Source organism: Cibotium barometz, chromosome 52 (assembly GCF_041138505.1).
Source record: "Cibotium barometz isolate CiBa-2024 chromosome 52, ASM4113850v1, whole genome shotgun sequence".
Lineage (NCBI taxonomy): Eukaryota > Viridiplantae > Streptophyta > Polypodiopsida > Cyatheales > Cibotiaceae > Cibotium > Cibotium barometz.
Window position 1 is genome coordinate 15,631,357 of NC_141097.1, and position 18,960 is coordinate 15,650,316.

An 18,960-nucleotide genomic window follows, 5' to 3' on the forward strand; every position below is an offset into this window, starting at 1 on the left:
CACGATTCCCATGCACCAGTAAGTGGAGCTGCAATCAGCCCCCTCTCCCACCCACAACCCTCCTTTGGCTGGAAGCACATGGAGGGAATAGCATGTATACTAGAGAAGTACACCATTTGGGTCCTCCTGAGCTGGAAGCGCCCTAGGAACCCTAGATGTGTTACTAGAAGAATCTGTATCACTGTCATTTGTTGTGTCTTTGCCCTTTTTCTGAGATGAAGACTTGCCCTTGGTCTTGTCCTTCTTCTTGGACAAACAATCCTTGGACAAATGTCCTCTCTTCCCACAAGAGAAGCAATGACTCCGACCTTTCTTTTGAACTGAAGTAAGTGCTTGATCAAAACTGTTAAGAGACACCTGAAAGAATGGGTACTATGCTAAGATACCCACTCAGAAATGCTGCAAGAACTATACAACACTGTATATGGACAGCAAGCATAAAGGAGAAAAGAAGATCACTGCTGAATATCACCAGAAAAGGTAGTACATCATGTGGAGCAGCATGAGGGAGGTCCCGTAGATGCTGCCTATCACTGCAGAAGCTGAAAAATGAGATGATCTGAGGGAAAAGGGAGCCTGCCCTTTTATAGTACCTTAGTATGCTGGTCGGCCAACTGTAGTAGGCCGATAGCAAGGCTGTAGCAAAAAATGCTATAAAATGCCTTAAAAATACCCAAAAGATGGTAGAAAAAATGCTAAAAAATCTCTGCTAAGATATGCCAATGCAGGGCTTCATATGGAGCCAGATACAAGCATGAATATGCATGGGAAAGTCCATCTGGGGATGAAATAATTTCCAACACCTCCTCTTTAGCGCCAAATGGGTGGACCAACTCCGGCACACTGCAAAAAATCCTCCAAACAGGCTGAAGGAACAACCTCCTCATAAAAGGCACAAAGCTCGCGAAGATATGGTACATCTGAATACCGAGAAGGTCTCCGGAAGAAGCCACGAGAAGATCGAGAAGATATCGAAGACGAAACACTAGGATCAATCTGGAGAGAGAAGCCCGCAGGAGATGGAACCATAGATGACTCCGAAAAATGTGGTACCTCCTCTGCATCTACAACAAGTATCGGAACCGAAGTAGAATCCTCCTCTAAAGAAGAAGGAAATGAAATAACCACCGGAACAAACTGATCATCAGTGATAGCTGAATTTGCCAGGTTCGAAGTAGGAACATGCTCCAAGATAGTGGAAGATGCCTCCTCTGAAACACAAGAAGGAGAAGCAATTGCCAGGAGAGAAGCCGCCAAAGTAGGAAGCTCCAGAATATGTGAGGATATCTCAACAAAATCATCCACTTGCTCTGTAGAAGAACCATTATCCCCCTCTGAAAGAGGAGAGAAAATCTGCAATAATAGCATCACCATGAAACAACACAAGGGAAGGGAGATACTCATCCAAAGGGATTAGAGGAACTGATAAGGTCTCTGTCAGAAACTCCTGTAAATAATCCTCTAGGGCACTGACTTCTGAATTAGAAGTCTCCTGTGTGACCACCAGGATGGACTCATCCTACTCCTGTGAAGATGAAAGAACAGGGGAATCATAGACAGCAAGAAAAGCCATCTTAGCATGAGACTTCGTACTCTCCTCTGTCGTTGGTGAAGTATCTGAGCCATCTGTTGTGGGTGAAGTGTCTGAGCCATCGGAGGAGGACTCCTGCTTTGCTTTAGCTTTGCCTTTAGCTTTGCGGGAAGTAGCCTGTCACGCAAAACATTTGGCCTCTGAATGACCAAGACGGCCACAAAACTCACAAAAATCCTTCATCCTGGAACCCTTGATACTGTTAGAATTGTCAGAATTGTCGTTCGTCGAAGATGACTTTGTGGTTACTTTCTGCTTGTTGTTGTTGGAGTTCCCTTTTCCGCCTTTGACTTTGCCCTTGCCCTTGCCCTTGTTAGAGGCAACAAAAGTAGACTCCAACTTGCCTTTTCCACGAAGCATGCACTTGTCGTGGAGATAACTCAAGACTTCCTCAAAAGGGGAGAGAGGATCACGGAAATAAATATTATCCTTGAAAGAATCAAAGGAAGCAGGCAACTTACCAAGAAGTTTATGGATGGAATTGTTGATGGTGCTCCCGTACTCCTCAAGTGCAGCTTGATAAGGGAAAACTCTCCAATCTTCTCAATCAAGTTATCTGACTCGGTGATGGTGAGCTTCTTCAGATCTAACTCCAATTTGGCAATCTTCATTGTCGAAACTCTCCCATACCTCCTCTGGATCTCTATCCACGTATGATGAGCATTAGAGTGTAGAAAGACCACGTATAATAGTTGGTTGCGGTAAGCTTCATGGAGTCATTGACTTGGGGAGGATTGTAGGATGGTATGTGGGTAGGGGTGGAAGCAAGACCTGGATGAGAGAAACTCAGAGAGGAAAGATTGGAAATAGGAACCACCTCTGGAGCGGCGGGAGCAGGGGATCCAGGCTATGATGGTGCTGGAGAATCAGTAGGAGAAGGAGCAGCAGTAGAGAAACCTCGTGAAGCCATGTCCTCTGACAAGAAACCTTCTCTGAAGAAAGGGGCTGAAAAAAAAATCAGCAAGCCCTCCTCTCAGGCTGTGCACAGCAAGAAGAAAGGGAGGGAGGGTAGGAAACTGAAAGGAGAGGAAGAAGATCTCTCCAAGATGTAGTTCCCTGTCCTCAGCACCTAGAAGAGGACTTCAGCATTCAGAAAAATCAACAATCTTTGCTGAAAATTCAGAAATACAACAGTCCCAAGTGTCAGATGAAGAAAACGCAGCACTCTTGAGGAAGCCTCGGCTCTCGGAAGAAAACACGAAAATCTACAGAAAAAGTTGCAAACTGTCGAAGCCTCTGCTCCAAAACAGAAAACACAGCTTTCTTCTGCTCAAGTCAGCGTTTTGTTGTGATACCATGAAAGAAAGTGAAGCAAATATAAAACACAAATGTAGGCCCAAGTACAAGACCTATAAATGCTGGAAACTGATGTTTATTGCTGAAATCTGAGCACGTGGGAAGCCCGTAAGTGTTGTACACTGGTGAGAAGCACTAGCAACTGCTAATGACCTCAACAACTGAATGCTAAAAAATGAGATGAACTGGGGGAAAGGGAGCCAGCCCTTATATATTCCCCCAAGATGCTGGTCGGCCAGTTATAGCAGGCTGATAGCATGGCAGTAGCATAAAATGCTACAAAAAATGCCTAAAAATACCAAAAAATGGTAGAAAATTGCTGAATAATCTCTGCTAAGATATGACAATGCTCATAAATGGCCAATACAAGCATGAAAAAATGTGATGTAGACCCTTTGGAGATGATATAATCCAACAGGTAGTGGCTGTTGGAACCACTGCTCCTACCATCTTGGTTGTATTCGATTACTTTTAGCAAATTGGCAAAATGCTGTCATTGGTGACTAGTCATTATTGTGCCTCAAGCATGGTTCTAAAAACTTGCCGTTGGTAGCCCCCAACCTGATTCTCATGCTTTTGGCCAAGAGAAACCATTGCCAACCCCATTAAGACGTTTGCATCCCAGCTTGCCAACCGACACTCTCCTTGGCACAATGAGAACAATTTTGAAAACTGTTGGTTGGCAGGTTGGGGAAGGCCACATTGTTTGAATACCATATCACATTGAGTTTGTCCATAATGACACCTAGTTAACATTTCAACCAACTTGTCCTTGCATTCCAACCTTCCGCAACATGATCCTGCTCTGATATGTGCCCCAGGCCATGAAACATAACTAATGCAGGATGAGATGGCATAGTGGATATTTTAAGGGGTGCATAAGGTTCATTTCCAGATATGTTTACAATTGAAAGAAGGATAGCAGGCACCGTAAGATTCAGCTGATTCAAGGATTATTGCAGCATACTGTTATTTGATGCGAAATGACTCGTAGGCTCTACAGTTGTGTGATTTCTCGATTCAATCCATTCAACCACTCTTTCGGTTTATTGTTCCCTAGTCTTCCATAGGCAGGGTTCACTTGCAATTAAAAGCATTATTTTACATATGCATTAGTTCCATCTATTTGCTTTATTCTCTCTAGATATTCAGCAACACTAGAATGGGGTGGACTTAGAGCATCCTAAAGAAAACTGCAACATGATTACCTGACCAAGATTATATCGGAAGAGCCTGGGGAATGATGTGATGATTTTATCAATATCATCCGCACTTGCATGGATAGTCTTCAAATAATCTCCAACTGGCCATAAATCCTTCTCAACATCACTAGCAACCAACACTGGTCTACGCACAAGTAGAGGGCCAATGTGGTTACGCTTCACTCCAATGCTCTCCAGATATGCAATAAGAGAGTTCAGGCTTTTCTCAGCCCCCTCAAGAATCAAGACAGGATGCCGACCTATAAGCTTTTTCACATCTTCCGGAGACACTCCGAGGTCTTCAAGAAAGTCCAGTGTAGGCCGGAGCTCCTTCTCAACATCTTGGCCAAGAATTTCAGGGTGTTTTTGCACAAATACTCCCATCTCTTTGTGTGTAAACCCTAGTCCCTTCAAAAACTCCTCCACAAGAGCTAACTGATCACATTCAAACATAAAAAGCTGCGGCCAGCTTGCTATAACAGTAGGAAGGTAGCTAGCTTTGACACCGATTGTTCTCAGGAACTCGACCTTAGCCATCACAGTATCGATTCTTTGCCCAACAAAAGGGAGCACCTTAGGTATATCATGTGCTTTCATGTTGAGCATGTGGAAATAGTATACGAGTCTGGGGATTCCAGCCTGCTCAGCAAAACAGGAAACTTTGAATGCAAACGAGGAATCCAACTTGTGAACACTGCTAGGTTGCCTTTGTAAACTGCTAGGGAGAGAGCTTTGAGGATCCCCCTCTCTTTTTTTCTTCATGAAACCACCTGCTTTTCGTCGAGATTCTGTGTCCGCAAGGAAAACCCTAGCTGGCTTTCGTGACCCTGGTGAAGAAAAGCAGTTGGCAGTGTTGGCAGCGGCAGCAGCAGCGGCAGCTTTGTTAGCAAGAAGGATGAGATCATCAATAAACCCAGTGGCATGTCTAAGAAACTCAAACGCATACCCAGGGGGAACTCCCTTGTGCTCAAGGAGATCCAGCAGCTCATTCATGGCTTCGCTTCTCTGTCGACGAGAGAAATCTGAAGGGAAGCCTTCCATGGCCAGGGCTTCTTTCTCCAGCAAGGTAGGGGCCTGTGCGAGAGAAGCCATAGACTTCCCTTTGGTACCATAAGGAGCAGACAAGATGAGGGCCTGGAGCTCATCATAGCGATCATGCTTGTCCAAGGGAGGGCTTTCTTCTCCACTGGACATGGACACCATGGCATGGCATCGCAAAGGAGAACAACAGGACACCCTAGACTTTGCACAGCAGAGCTTACCTCCATATTTTTCCGCGTTCAAGAAAAGCTCTGATTCTTCACGGCTGTGGAAGATTGGAAGGTGAGCGCTGAGAGTGCTGCTGGTGAACATTCTCCCGCAAGCTCTCAGCCCGTGCTTCAATCGGCTTCTGGATCAACTCTGTAGCATCAACTTCTGCGGTCATTCCACGTGTTCACGCCTTGTCAAAATTAATATCTTGTCATCATCATCTTAATATTGTAATAATGTCATACTTATACTTAAGGATGAATTGGTTAACAAAAGCCCTTCCATCCCTGGCTAGACACCCGATAGTTACTTTGCCCTCGCTTTGTAGAGGATTTGAGAGGTCCTCACAGAGTACTTTGTTCCCTTCTAGTAGTTGCCATTTTTTTTAAAAAAGCCCTTTGACACCAGCACCTTACACCCCAAGAAAAAATGTACAACTTCTATAATGAGCAACATGTGAGAGATGTGGTAAGAGCGACGTGGTGCAAAAGCAGACCCTGCATGCTTGCAACATGTATCACCCTCATCAGCTTGGCAAATCGACATTCAGAGACGTCTTGGAGGTTTCCAATCCCAACACTCAAATGCGAGGTTTCCGAAGCAAAGATTACATGGTGATTAGACCTTCTGCAGAGACAAGGTCATTGTTGTATCTTCATGAAAGTACCTTTTCATTCTACTAATATGTTGTGCCTTTCTTGTCTCTCTTGAGCACATGAGTGTTAGCACAAATTTTAATGCATATTAATCCACTACACTCCTATGAGGACGAATTGGTTCACTTACCATAAAAACTACATGCCCAAAAGTAACGGATGCAACGAGCAAGTTTGCTTACCAAGGCATGTCTACATAGTATCACCATTTACATGCACTATTGTGATTCCAAAGATTGCTTACCATCATCCAATAGTAGATGCACATAAGGTCCAACATATACACAACCTCCATGGGCACGGATTCCAAACAAATTATTGAGCAGCTTTACCATAAATCTTCCACGAAGAGGCTTTCCCCTTACTATAGCACTTGAAGACTCTAGCATTGTTGGTTTCCATCCATCTTCACATGATCCCATATTTATTTGTACATGTGGGGCATGTGCAAGACAACAATGATAACCAAGCTTTAGCTCATTAACATCATTCATGATAGCTCTCATATTAACGGTTGCAACTATTGAAAACTAATGCAATTATGAAACTTATGAAACAAGCTTTATAAAACCAATAAAACAAACCTTATAAAACTAATGCATAGACGTGTATACTATGACGTGTATTTAGACTGCATAAGTATGCACTCTAATAGCATAGAAGATTTGTATATAAGATGGCATACCTTTGCTAAGCTTTGCCTCCAGTGTTCATAGGTCCCTATCAACACAACCCATGTTTCTTCTTCATCTAGTGTATAGAGAACCTTATATCGCTAGGTGGATAGACCTAATTTGGTAGCTAAACTCATCCTCTACAAGTTATAAAGAGTCCTCTAGAACCAAGCATGTGATCATGAAGTCTTTTAGTCAACTTGTTATGATTTAGGATAGGAATCCATGACACACTCCATACATATAGAGTTGAGGGTCATAAAGTGTGGACATTATAGAAGGAATTCCTTACTTATTGATGAAAACTATTGTCATAGAAGAAACTTCATAAGGAATGTTGGTAAATAGGGTTAAGCATAGATTAGGGTGGAAAGAAGTGTGGATTAAGCATATGGTGATTAAGCTAATGATAATGATTAACACGAGAGATAAGACACACAAGAGATTAGCACAATAGCCAAAAGATCTAAGAAGTGTGGATTAAGCATATGGTGATTAAGCTAATGATAATGATTAACACGAGAGATAAGACACAAAAGAGATTAGCACAGTAGCCAAAAGATCTATTTCTCCATTAATTGTTAAAGCCTTTTATAGGCACCAAAATATCTCAAGATGAACTTCCGATGTGGGATATTTGTTACTCTTAAAACCTATGAGCGGTGGCTCACTCCATTGTTAATTGTTGATGGATGATTATTTGTATGTCTAACAAGGGACGATGGGGAGCCCGATGTTATTTTGCAAAGAATTTTGATACTTCTATAAACTAAAATATTGAGTATTCTTTGCACTTTCACATCTTTCTTGTTCGATCTAGAAAGGTCTGCAAAACTTCTCATGTTCCTTTTCCTCCTCTTAGCTCCAACTACCTCATTAAGAATACAATGGAAAATCATCAAAGGAAGAAGGCAAAGCAAAAGCCTCGTATGCTTTTCTCCTTGTATATTCTTTCCTCCATTCGTTTTGTTAATATCACATCTTGATCCAAGCTGATGCCATTTGCTTCCATGCTTTGGTAAAAGACTATAAATTTCCTACCCATTGCATGATTAGTGTGAGCACAAGCAAACACATGCAATTGTTGCAAGCCAAGCAAAAGAGTGAATAGGATTCCATGGAACAAAATCTTGAGACCTCTAGCCCAAGGAACATCCAAAGGGATTGTGTACAAAAGCATTCCACCACAAATTTTATAGCTTTTGAACTAGCATAACCATGTAATGTAGTAAATAGATTCAAGCTACCTGGTCTTAGCCAATACCATGTAATGTAGTAAATAGATTCAAGCTACCTGGTCTTAGCCAATACCCCCACACCATTGGTTCCTTAGATAGTGTGGCATAGTTAATAGGGTCTGCAACCTTTGTTTGTAGTCACCTCCAAATCGAAGCAAGCCAACTCTCGTTGCCATCTCCTCGTGTAAGGCACTCGCCCCCACTAGCAACTCAACTTTGCTCTGAGAGCATGATAAATTTTTCAATGGAGGGGCACGCAACACATTGTGCTTTGATCAAGTGGGGAGCCAAGGCACCTGCATCTACCATTAAAGGCACCTATGCGATCAACCTCGCGAGGTAGTGTGTGTGGCCAGCACAAACATGTAGGGTGTACTCATTGCTCAAGTTATGTCTCAGTTATGTGCTCTAAGAAGGTGGCAAGGGTGAGACCCATGAGCAAAGACAAGAGAAGGTAAAAGGCCACTCACATGGAAGGCACGCCCATGGGGCACCCATGTAATGAGCATAGGAGGATGAAGGGTTGATTGTCCAAGCAAGCATGAGGAGGAGAAGCAAGCTGTGATAGTGGGGCAAGGTGAGGCTTTGCTATGAAGATAGTGTGAAAGGTAGAAGAAACATTAAAGTTCGACATCTATATACATTGGAGCTCATGCAACTTTGCTTTTTAAATTTTTACTAAATGGAGATATATTTTTAGCAGATACGTGGTATCAATGAGAGCTCGGCATTGGTTTTTCCCCACATTGCTATGTGCATAAAAAGTGAACTTTAATAATAGGACCATCTAATGAAAGAAAATGCGGGGGAGAGGGAGAGCTTGAATTCCTTGCAAGCAAACACACAAGAGAGAGCAAGACATAAGAGAGATGGATGGCTGAATTTTCTTCTATTCTCTTATCCTTTCAATAGCCATAAATTAAAGAGATACAAGTACATATTATAAGGGAAAGTACTCTCCTATAAACAACCACAAACTAAAGAGATAAGAGTAAATACTATAAGGGAGAGTACTCTCCTACTATAACATATAATGGTTGGGGTCCATAGTATGAACCTGATTACATAAGTTGGTGCTATAACTATGCCATAACTCTAGTAATCCAAGTGTGAACCTGATTACATAAGTTGGTGCTATAACTATGCCATAACTCTAGTAATCCAAATGTGGCTCCACTGACGGTATGCTAATCTCACCAACTGTACTAGTGGCATAAGTGCAGTAGCTATCATCAAGCAGGTCATCAATATACATAGCACTAGTTGAGCTCAATATCTCAACACTCCCCCTTGAGTCAACGCTACACACTACACTCTAAGTAAGGTCCTAAACCTATAGAGATTTTCTATACCTAATGCCTTCATAGGTGTCAGGAACCCCTCTGTATTGACATCTCATTGACATATATACCAAATTTACATCACCTTCTATTGCCATAGCACCACCCCTATCCTCTACGTCAGTACTCAACAAGGTAGCTGTCTTACTGCTTCAACTCACACAACAACACTCCAAAAAGAAAACATAAAGCTGTTGGTAGATCTCACTCATGTCTACAACACTACTAGCCCAATCAGCATTAGTGTACCCATGTAGTTGTATCTTTGTGCCAGCCTCATAGAAAAGTCCATAGTCAACTGTGGACTTTATGTACCTTAGAATCTATCTGCCCACATCCAAGTGTGGCTTCTTGGGGACCCTTGTATAAACTGACTCACAAGTCTAACAACATAGCTCAAGTCTAGCCTAGTAATGGTCATGTAGATCAAGCTACCTCATAGTGAGGTCCTCCAAAAGCTCTCTTGTATTTGTAGAAAGCTTTGTGTTCTGCTCTAATGGCATTGAAATAGGCTTACAACCTATCATACCATACTTGGACAACATGTCCAAGCCATACTACCTATGTTAATAATAAAATGCTATGAGGTGATCTCACCAGCTCTATATCTAAGAAATATCGAAGCTCATCCAAATCCTTCATCTCAAACTTCTACTTCAAAAGCATCCTAACATCATGTATGTCAGCATCACTATTACCATTGATAATCAAGACATCGACATAAACGACATAATCCCTCTATTATGTAGCTCATAGCGGCTCTACAGGGAGCTCGACTAGCCTTCGAGACCATCCACTGGAGCGTGGGAGCCAGGCTTTAGGGGAGAGGGCACCCGGATGTCATCCCGTGGGGCGACAGGCTGCCGGACATGTGTGGGCAAGCATGCCACGACATATGTCCAATGGTGAGGATCCCTATCCTCATTCCCTCTATGGTTGGGTGGTGATCTAGAGCTCTCCTCCCTCTATCGTTAAAGGGTCTTTTTTCAACCATTCAAAAACTTTAAATTTTTTAAAATCCAGTTTTGATTTGGAGCACAGCACGGGAGGAGGAAGCAGTAGCCACCGCGATACTCTTCTCTGCAGGGCGAAGTAGCCGTTCGTGTGTGGTGTGTAGCAAGGATCACCTTATCATTTATTCTGCGCGATTATAGCTCTATGAGGGGAGGAGCTTGAAGCGTGGGGGTTGGATCAAAGCACCAAGAGCAAAAGCAAGGCGTCGTGTCAAAGCAGCACTGCAGCATATACTCTCTCTTGCTCGCGCACCGACCGGCCAGCCAGCCAGCCATCGTGGTGGTCTCGACACCCGACCGAATTGGTAAAGCGGAGGACTGTAGTTGGCGGCTGAGAATCCGGCAGCTCGGCAACGTGGACTACTAGCGTGGGACGGTAGAAAAGGCGCACAGCGCAGCAGCAAGGAGAGTCTTTCTCGCTCGTCAAGCAGCGTAGTGCACACAGTGTTAGACGGAAGCCCACACACCTCGCCTGGCAACTGAATACCATCTATTCCACATAAGCATGAGAGGATTCTCCGATTTAGAGATCGAAACAAGAGGCAAACTGTGTCCTAAGAGGCACTTGTTAAGTGGAACGATAACGAGGATGAGGCATCCTTGTGGGATCGCTTGAGTACGCTAATGCAAAACTTTTCGGAGTACGTTTTCATGGACGAAAACTCTTCTTAAGGGTGGAGTAATGTTACGTAGCTCATAGCTATCTGAGGAGCTCGACTGGCCTTCGAGACCGTCCGTTGGAGCATGGGTGGCGGCGGGCGAGGAGCTGGGGTTCAAGGGAGAGGTCGCCTGGGCATAGTCCTATGGGAAACCGAGCATGTGTGGGCAGGCATGCCACTACATATGTCCGGTTGTGGCTGGCTGTTGGTCCAAAGCTCTCCTCCAATGTAACACCCTCTATTTTTCTTTTTCACACATAAAGTGAAAAATTTGCATTTCATAACTTGATTTCGACGGTAACAAGATACTTTGTGATCTTGTTTGACCATCCTCTGGGTGCCTGCTTCAAGCTATACAAGGCATTGCATAACCTGCACACAAAATCTAGGTGTGCATCACTCTCATAACCCGGGTGTTGACTATATCATGTTTCATTTTTTACATCCATCTAATGTAAAGACAAACCCTTCGCCTTTAGCCATATAAATTTTGGGAATAAAATTACAGTTAGCATTCTCTCTTGTATGTTCATGTTTCTGAAAAAAATTATTTCATTTAAACATAATATTTATTATGCCTTGTGGTTACTTATTCTCTTGTATTTTTGGGGCTATTAAGGTCCAAATACAATTTTTTGGAAGTTTGAGATTCGTAATAGAAAATACAAAGAATAAAATTTTAAATTCTATTTTGAAATTGTTTATAGGCTATTGTTAATGTTAATAGTTTGTCTTTTGATAGTTTTAAACATGTGAAGATTTTTTTACTAAACAATCTCTGCCAAGAATCAAATAGATAAGAAGCATTTCACATTTTGTTGTTTTTTTTTTAAAATGAGTCAAAGTTTAGGTTATAAATTGAATATTTTTTTAAAATGTATTATAGGTTTTTAAATCTTTAGTGTTACTATGGAGACTAATTATGAATCTTTGGTGTTACTTTTTGTAGTTTTTGTTGAAGCTTTGTGTTTGTTGCTATAGAGAGACTAGTTTGGGAAATGAAAAGGTAATAAGCAATTTTCATTGTTTTTTCCTTTAGATTGCTTTGTCTATTTACTTATTTTTGCATCTTGTGAAGAATTGAAGAAAACTAAAATCACCTATACTTGCAAAAGTCCAAGTGATGAGACTGGATGACACATTTCTTGGGTGATCAATGGGATATAACAAAAACTTGTCACAATGATACAATTGAGTGCAAAGTCACAAAGTTGGATGTTGCCTTCAGTTGAGAGCTACAATGAATGTAACTGGAATGAATAGGTATTTCGTTATTTGACAAATGTTATTTGTGCATTTTAGGTATAGAAGATGGAGGCTCTTAAGAGGTGTCTGGCTAAGCGTAAGTCAAGATTATGGGATCCTACACACTCTACTACGGTGGATGTGCTTGTTCTTTGGGAGGGACATAATATAATTTCATCTACTAATGTAGAGAGTAATTGGCCTTCGGTCTTTCTTAGATAAGAGATATGATGTTAAATGATCCTCCTACAAACTTCTATTTTAAGCTATATTGTAGGAAGTTTAGGAGTAGATATGAAAATTCTATTACATGTAAGTAATATATTACCCCCCTCACATCCTTGAGTCTCAAGTTAATGACATGAATTTTTGGCTTTTGCAAAATTTGTGTTTATATTTTACTTTTTAAGTTCTTGAAAAATAAGTAAAATTGTAAATTAAATTTATGTTTGGCGTAAAGCTTTTTTTAACTCTTAATATTTTGATTACAAGTTTGTGTACAAAGTACTTATATGTATACTTATAATTAATTATAATTATATGTATAGTTTCATACATATAATTACAAGTTTGTGTATAAAGTACTTATATGTATACTTATAATTAATTATAATTATATGTATAGTTTCATACATAGGTATGAAATTATACTTATAATTAATCATATTTAATTATAAGTATAGTTTCATACATAGGTATTAAAAATGTAAGTTTAATTATAAATCTAAATACTAGTATAAATTATTAATATAAATATAAGTGAGTATAAGTATGAGTAAACTTATACATTTTCATTATATCTTCACTCACTTTCACTATCCTCGTGTGCAATTCCTCACTTTTTCTTGTGCATTTCGTTATCATCATGGTGGCTGCTCCTCATGTAGCCTTTGATGAGTGGATTAGTGGCACTCATTACGCTCATCTCGTAGACCCAATTTATGCTAGGTTTTGTAAGAACTTAGAGACTGAGAGTTTGCTATCTATTCTAGAGCCTAAGAACTATGTCTTGGTAGAGTTTTGCTTGGGATGTGATGAAATTACCTTCTCCATCCTTGACTCTACTTCTAGGTGGATCCATGTGGAGATAACCATCATAAAGTTATTAGGAGAGCCTTGGAGTCTCCCCAAGCCTCCTCACAACCTCCGTTCCTACCTTCTAGAAAGAGCATATCCTAATCAATCTGATTGAATGGGATATTGCTCTTACAATTTACATCTTATCAGCATACATTCAAGTGGAGCTTGAAGCTTATGACCCTGCCCAATGACATCCCAACTTGACATACTTGGATCAAGAGCCACTAGAGATGGCTCTTATTCCTCGGGTAGATGCTGAGAAAAGTTTGGAACTGTCACATATAGGCATCTAGCAACCTACACGAATAAAATTTAATGGCCCACCCCTTGAATACATAACACCCATCATTATAGAGGGTGAGGAGTACTTGCTCATGCAAGATGTCTTGGAGCTCTTAGACATGAGGAAAGATGAGCTATATTGCATGCTTATTTGAGATACTGGAGATGACTACATTGACTTCAACATACAAGATAATCCACTTGTTGTCAATGAAGTCAATTGTTATGTACGATGGTACCAGCTTGAATAATGTATCAATCATCATCCAACTTTAGGAATCTATTAAAAATGCTTCTCTCAAATACGATATTTTGGATGCAAAATTTGAAAGGCTGTAAGAGGAGATGTTTGGGCCTCGATAGCAGTATCAAATACTAGCATTGAGGAGTGAAGAAGGGAGGCCTATTCTAGGCAACAACCTCTAGGCACCATTGGAGAAGGAGCAAGATGAAGACAAGTAGGAAAATGGATTTTTTTTGGTGAATTTTTTTCTTGATTTAAACCAAACTTGACATGCATGCTCCTTAGGGCTTGTAGAGGCCCCATTAAAATTTTTGGGTGTAGATTTAGGGTCCCACATGCCATCCTTCGGTTGAGGCCCTTCCAAGGCTTTGATTAGCCCAAAAAATTTTATGGGGCCTCTACAAGCCCTAGGGAGCATGCATGTCAAGTTTAGTTTAAATCAGAAAAAAACAAAAAATTCCTAAAATTTTTTGGGACTTGGCAATGTAAATGTTATTTTGGCCTATCCTTACTAACATAATTTCACTTTTGGTTTGCAATATGTTGCATCTTGAGGAATTCTCATCCATGCAAACCGATAGATCCGAGGAAGAGTTCAAAACTTAACTTTGAAAGAATATATTATGTGGATGGTGGAATGATTTCATTATTTTCCATAAGACACGCTCCCCAATTGGCTCAAAGAGTTTTTTAAATTTGAAAGCATTACAACATCCAGCTTGGAGAAAGTTGTGCTCATGTGATGCTCAAAGTTATTGTTTCTCTACTCAGAGTAGTGGGGCATTACACTACAAGCACTTGTGGTAGTTGGCCCCATTGCAGGGATACATAATCCCTTGGCAATCGAGCCAAAGGGAGCTTGCAGGGGAAGCAATTTTTCTCCCACTATCAAAGCCCCTCCTTCATCTTCTAGCGAGCCAAGTTGTAAGACAAGAGAGAACATTGCCTCTCTTTTGTAATTTGATAATGGGTTTCTTGTGATTCCTACAATCATGAAAATCTAGTTTCTTTTTATCTTTGCATCGTATGTTCAGTTGTGTTGAGTCAACATTTTTACTCTTTGATTCTATATCTAGGTGTTTAAACATTAAATTTGATATGATGGATAGTTTGTGGTTTTGCCATAGTAAAATCAAGTTGCACACAATTAGGCAATAATATTTCAAACAAACTAATTATCAAACAATATTTACCACAAGATCTGAAATTAACAAAATCGCAACACAAGGAGTAGAGAACTTATATTCATCAAAGTCATGAAATTACATATCGATAGTTACGTAGTTACATGGTTACAAAGAATAATATATTCACAAAAAACTATCATCTCCAAGAGCATCCATCTATCTGCACAAGCGACAAACTAGCCGCATTTCCTTTTCAATGATGGTGAGCCTCTTTACATGTATAGCTACAATCAAGGCATCACTGAATATATCCACCAAGTAGGCCTCTATAGCAACCTGTAAAGCATCCAATGCCTCTTCCAACTAGTGATTTGGCAGCTAGCAAATCTGCTTGGTGAGCCCAAAATCTGCATTTGGTTGTCGTGAATCTCCCGTACTACTCTTGTTAGAATGTTGCTTTAGGAATCAAATTGTGTAGCACTGTCTTCTGATAGTGCGCTACAAGTCTACAATACCTGGTCTCCATCTTTGTTTGTGGTGTCTTGGCTACACGACTATGGCTACGATTGGGGCTAGGGTGGGGGTGAGGGATAAGGGATGAGGCTAAGGCTGAGGTTGGGGCTTGGCCTCATCATCCGACTAGTGTGGGGCTATAGTGAGGTGTAAAGGTTGAGGTTGTGCCTCACATGCAAAGGCAAAGGCAAAGGCAAAGGCAAAATTCTAGGTGGGCGTTGGGGCCGGCAAGAGTAGGGCTTAGCCTTGGAGTCAAACTCTAGCAACATAGGCTTGCTCTCCTTTGGGGGCGGGTTTGCTTTGTACGAGCCATGAATCTCAAAGATAAATAAGAAATGAACAAAAATGAGGGAAGGGCCACACCCGGCATTGGGTTTGGTTTGTACGAGCCATGAATCTCAAATATGATAAATAAGAAGTGAACAAAAATGAGGGAAACTTGTGTTAATATAGTCAATTTAAGAAAACTAAAAGTGATTTTATCAAATTCTTCATTTAACTGTAAATTTTAAAGTTTTTCAAATTGAATGAAACTAGATGTGTACATAGATTTGGGCCTAAATAGCACCCCAAAAAAGTTTGAGGCTGATTTGAGGCATGTAAGGCCCCCAGCTGAAGGCTCGCATGTAAGGGACTGGATCGTTGTTGTGTGGGCCTGGATCTAGGCCCCCACATGCCAATCTTTGATTGGGGGCCTTAGAGGCCTCAAATCAGCCCCAAAGCTTTTTGGGGTGCTACTCAGGCCCAGATCTATGGACACACACACACACACACACACACACACACACACACACACACACACACACAAACATCAATAAAAAATAAAGTAACATTCTCACAATTTAACATGACTACTAACATTAGCATCATAAAGTTTTTCTTCAATCGTTGCATTAACAAAGTTTTGCATTTACTAAAAACTACCATCATTAGACTATTCTCTACATTTCCATTCACTACCAATCCTTTCGTGAGTCTTCATCTAGTTTGCACGGTATTCTCTCGCTATTAGTTCTCATAGCATGCTTTTGTGATTAGACGTCTCGCTCTATAGATCGCTTCTGACTCATTAGGTATGGACCTTAACATCTTCTCCTCATACTTTATCTTTATTCTCCTGTACCACCATTTGAATAATTATCTCATGGGATTAGCATCATGTATTCCACCGCCATGAGTTGTTGCCTTTTGAAATCGGCATTGAGCTTTCCAATGTGATCGCTCCATGCCTTGTGTAGACCATATTGCCAAACTTCTTTCGTTAAGCAAAGTATGAACCATGAGCCTCCAAGATATGTTGCATTCCCAATCAACATATGCATAATCAAAACACTAAACAAAGTGTATACTTTATAATACTAGATTTAGAATGACTTTTACCATGTAATGTGTGATGCTACTTGAAGTCTAAGCTTCTACTAATGACTCATAAAATGTAGTGACAACAGCTAATGTAAATTCTTTTGCATCATCCGATGTGAAGGTTATATTTTAAATTAGAGATGCCAATTTTTCGTGTATAATCCACACATTTGCCTTTGCTCCGTGCCAAAATTGAGTCAAACTCTCATTCCATGGCCCCCTTCCAATTTGGATCTACTAATGGTTCCTCCAAGCTAGCTAGGTCTCATACTTTCATTATCTTATCCCATCAATTTGGATCTACTAATGGTTCCTCCAAGCTAGCTAGGTCTCATACTTTCATTATCTTATCCCATCAAGGCCATATTGATAATGTGAGTGCCCTTCTTGTACTTTTATTATCTCAGCCCATCAAGGCCATATTGACAATGTGAGAGGAGCCATCTTCTACTCCTCTATTCTCTTGGATCTGTGAATAGCCATGCCTCTACACTCATATCTCTGGTCTCATGAGAATTGATTTGGCTTGGTTTCTGGAGTTTTGGGAGATTTTTTGGGCTTGATAGGGGGTGAATAAGGTTCTTAATTCTAGTTTATAGTGGTTATACAAGTTGGATTTTTTTAAATATTGATTTTACATGCTTCTAAGCTATCTTTCAATAATGCATGAAAAAATATAAAATACATGAATAATGCTTTTAACAATGTAAGAAAAAATATGAAGTGCATGAACAACAATTAACGATCTTACTCTAATCCACACCTAATAAAGCCTACTGCATGAATAGTATAGAAAATGCTCAAGAGACCCAATACACAGAACAACATAGTAAAACTATTCACTTTCCATAACATAAGCAAGTCAGAAAACCCCAAGAACTCCTTTGGATTACATTCATATAGATCCAACCAAGTCTATTGAATGTAATATTTTGGTATCTAGATTCAAACTTACGCACATTATCTCCCTTTTCTCAATAAGCCCTCTCTTGTTCTACATCGTGCGGGTACTGCACGTTGGCCCTCAAGATAGTTACAAATAAAAATTGTTATCTCGCTACATCCATTGACTTAATCGGGCACTATGATGCCCCTTAATAGGAACTCCTAATCATGATAGGACATTATAGCATTAAAACAACATAGTAAAACTATTCACTTTCCATGACATAAGCAAGCCAAAAAGCCCTCAGAACTCCTTTGGATTACATCCATATAGATCTAGCCAAGTCGGTTGAATGTAATATTGTGGTATATAGATTCAAACTTATGCATAATCTCTCCCTTTTCTCAAATAAACCCTCTCTTATTCTACAATGTGCGGGTACATTGGCCCTCAAGATAGTTATAAAGAAAAATTGTTGTCATCTCTCTCGCTACATCCATTTGACTCAATCGGGTACTACGATGCCCCTTAACAAGAACTCCTAATCATGATAGGACATTATAGCATTACCGAGAAGCCATTAGAGCTGAGCTAGCAGTTTATCTCAGTCATGAATCCTTAGAGCTAGTTCACCCAACACCTGGCACACACTCGAGGGATAGAGCCCACATCTTGTATTCATGCCTTGTTCCTAGGCTGGGAGGCTTTTCCGGATAAGGTCATGTTCTATACCACCTAAGGTGGCTAGATCCTCTTGATCATTACTTGCCAATATAAACTATACTTGCGTGGTTAAATTGTGGGACTGTATGCCCTTTGTCTCTTTTGTTGAGGCATTCATACCCTAGTCCTTCCCTTTATTTTGGTCTTCAAAAATCCACTTCAATAATCCCGGCCTCTGGGTACGGGCTCCTTGCTTTGTGCATGGTGTCCAGAGCTACCTATGTGGCAAAGGCATGGAGTGTCAAGAGTTTAAGAGTGATGGCATCACTAGTGTAGATGTGCGTTATTGGATTTTACCTCTATCTCCTGTCCCCCAGCTCCAGGTCCAACCATAGGGTGGAACTCCCTATTATTCTAACCCAGGAAATCTTTGGGGGTTAGTTAGGATGGTCCGTTGGTGAGGGGCCTTGACTGTACTCCTCCCTACATGAGATTTTTCCTCACTGTTCCTTTTTATGTAGTCTGAGCTCTGTCATTTTCTTATTAAATACATTCTAGCTCTCATTACATGTTGTGCTAGGTTCCTGATGTGCTTGCATGCCATTCATATCTTCTCTTCTGTTATTCTTGTCCTCCCT

At 40.7% G+C, this 18,960-nt stretch overlaps 1 protein-coding gene across 5 annotated transcripts in view; it reads right to left on the minus strand.

Annotated features, from left to right (window-relative positions):
• Positions 1 to 5,576, minus strand: part of LOC147608857 (uncharacterized) — a 56,812-nt gene extending 51,236 nt beyond the window's left edge. For 3 of the 5 annotated variants that reach the window (XR_015264306.1, XM_086788160.1, XM_086788161.1), the window contains exon 1: positions 4,096 to 5,576. Coding sequence is in view for 4 of the 5 variants with exons in the window: in XM_086788160.1 (XP_086644286.1) it covers positions 4,096 to 5,442 (1,347 nt within the window). In the remaining variant the exon portion in view is untranslated. The remainder of the gene's footprint in view (positions 1 to 4,095) is intronic. The other 2 variants (XM_086788162.1, XM_086788163.1) reach the window with 2 other exon arrangements.
• Positions 5,577 to 18,960: the final 13,384 nt, after the last annotated feature.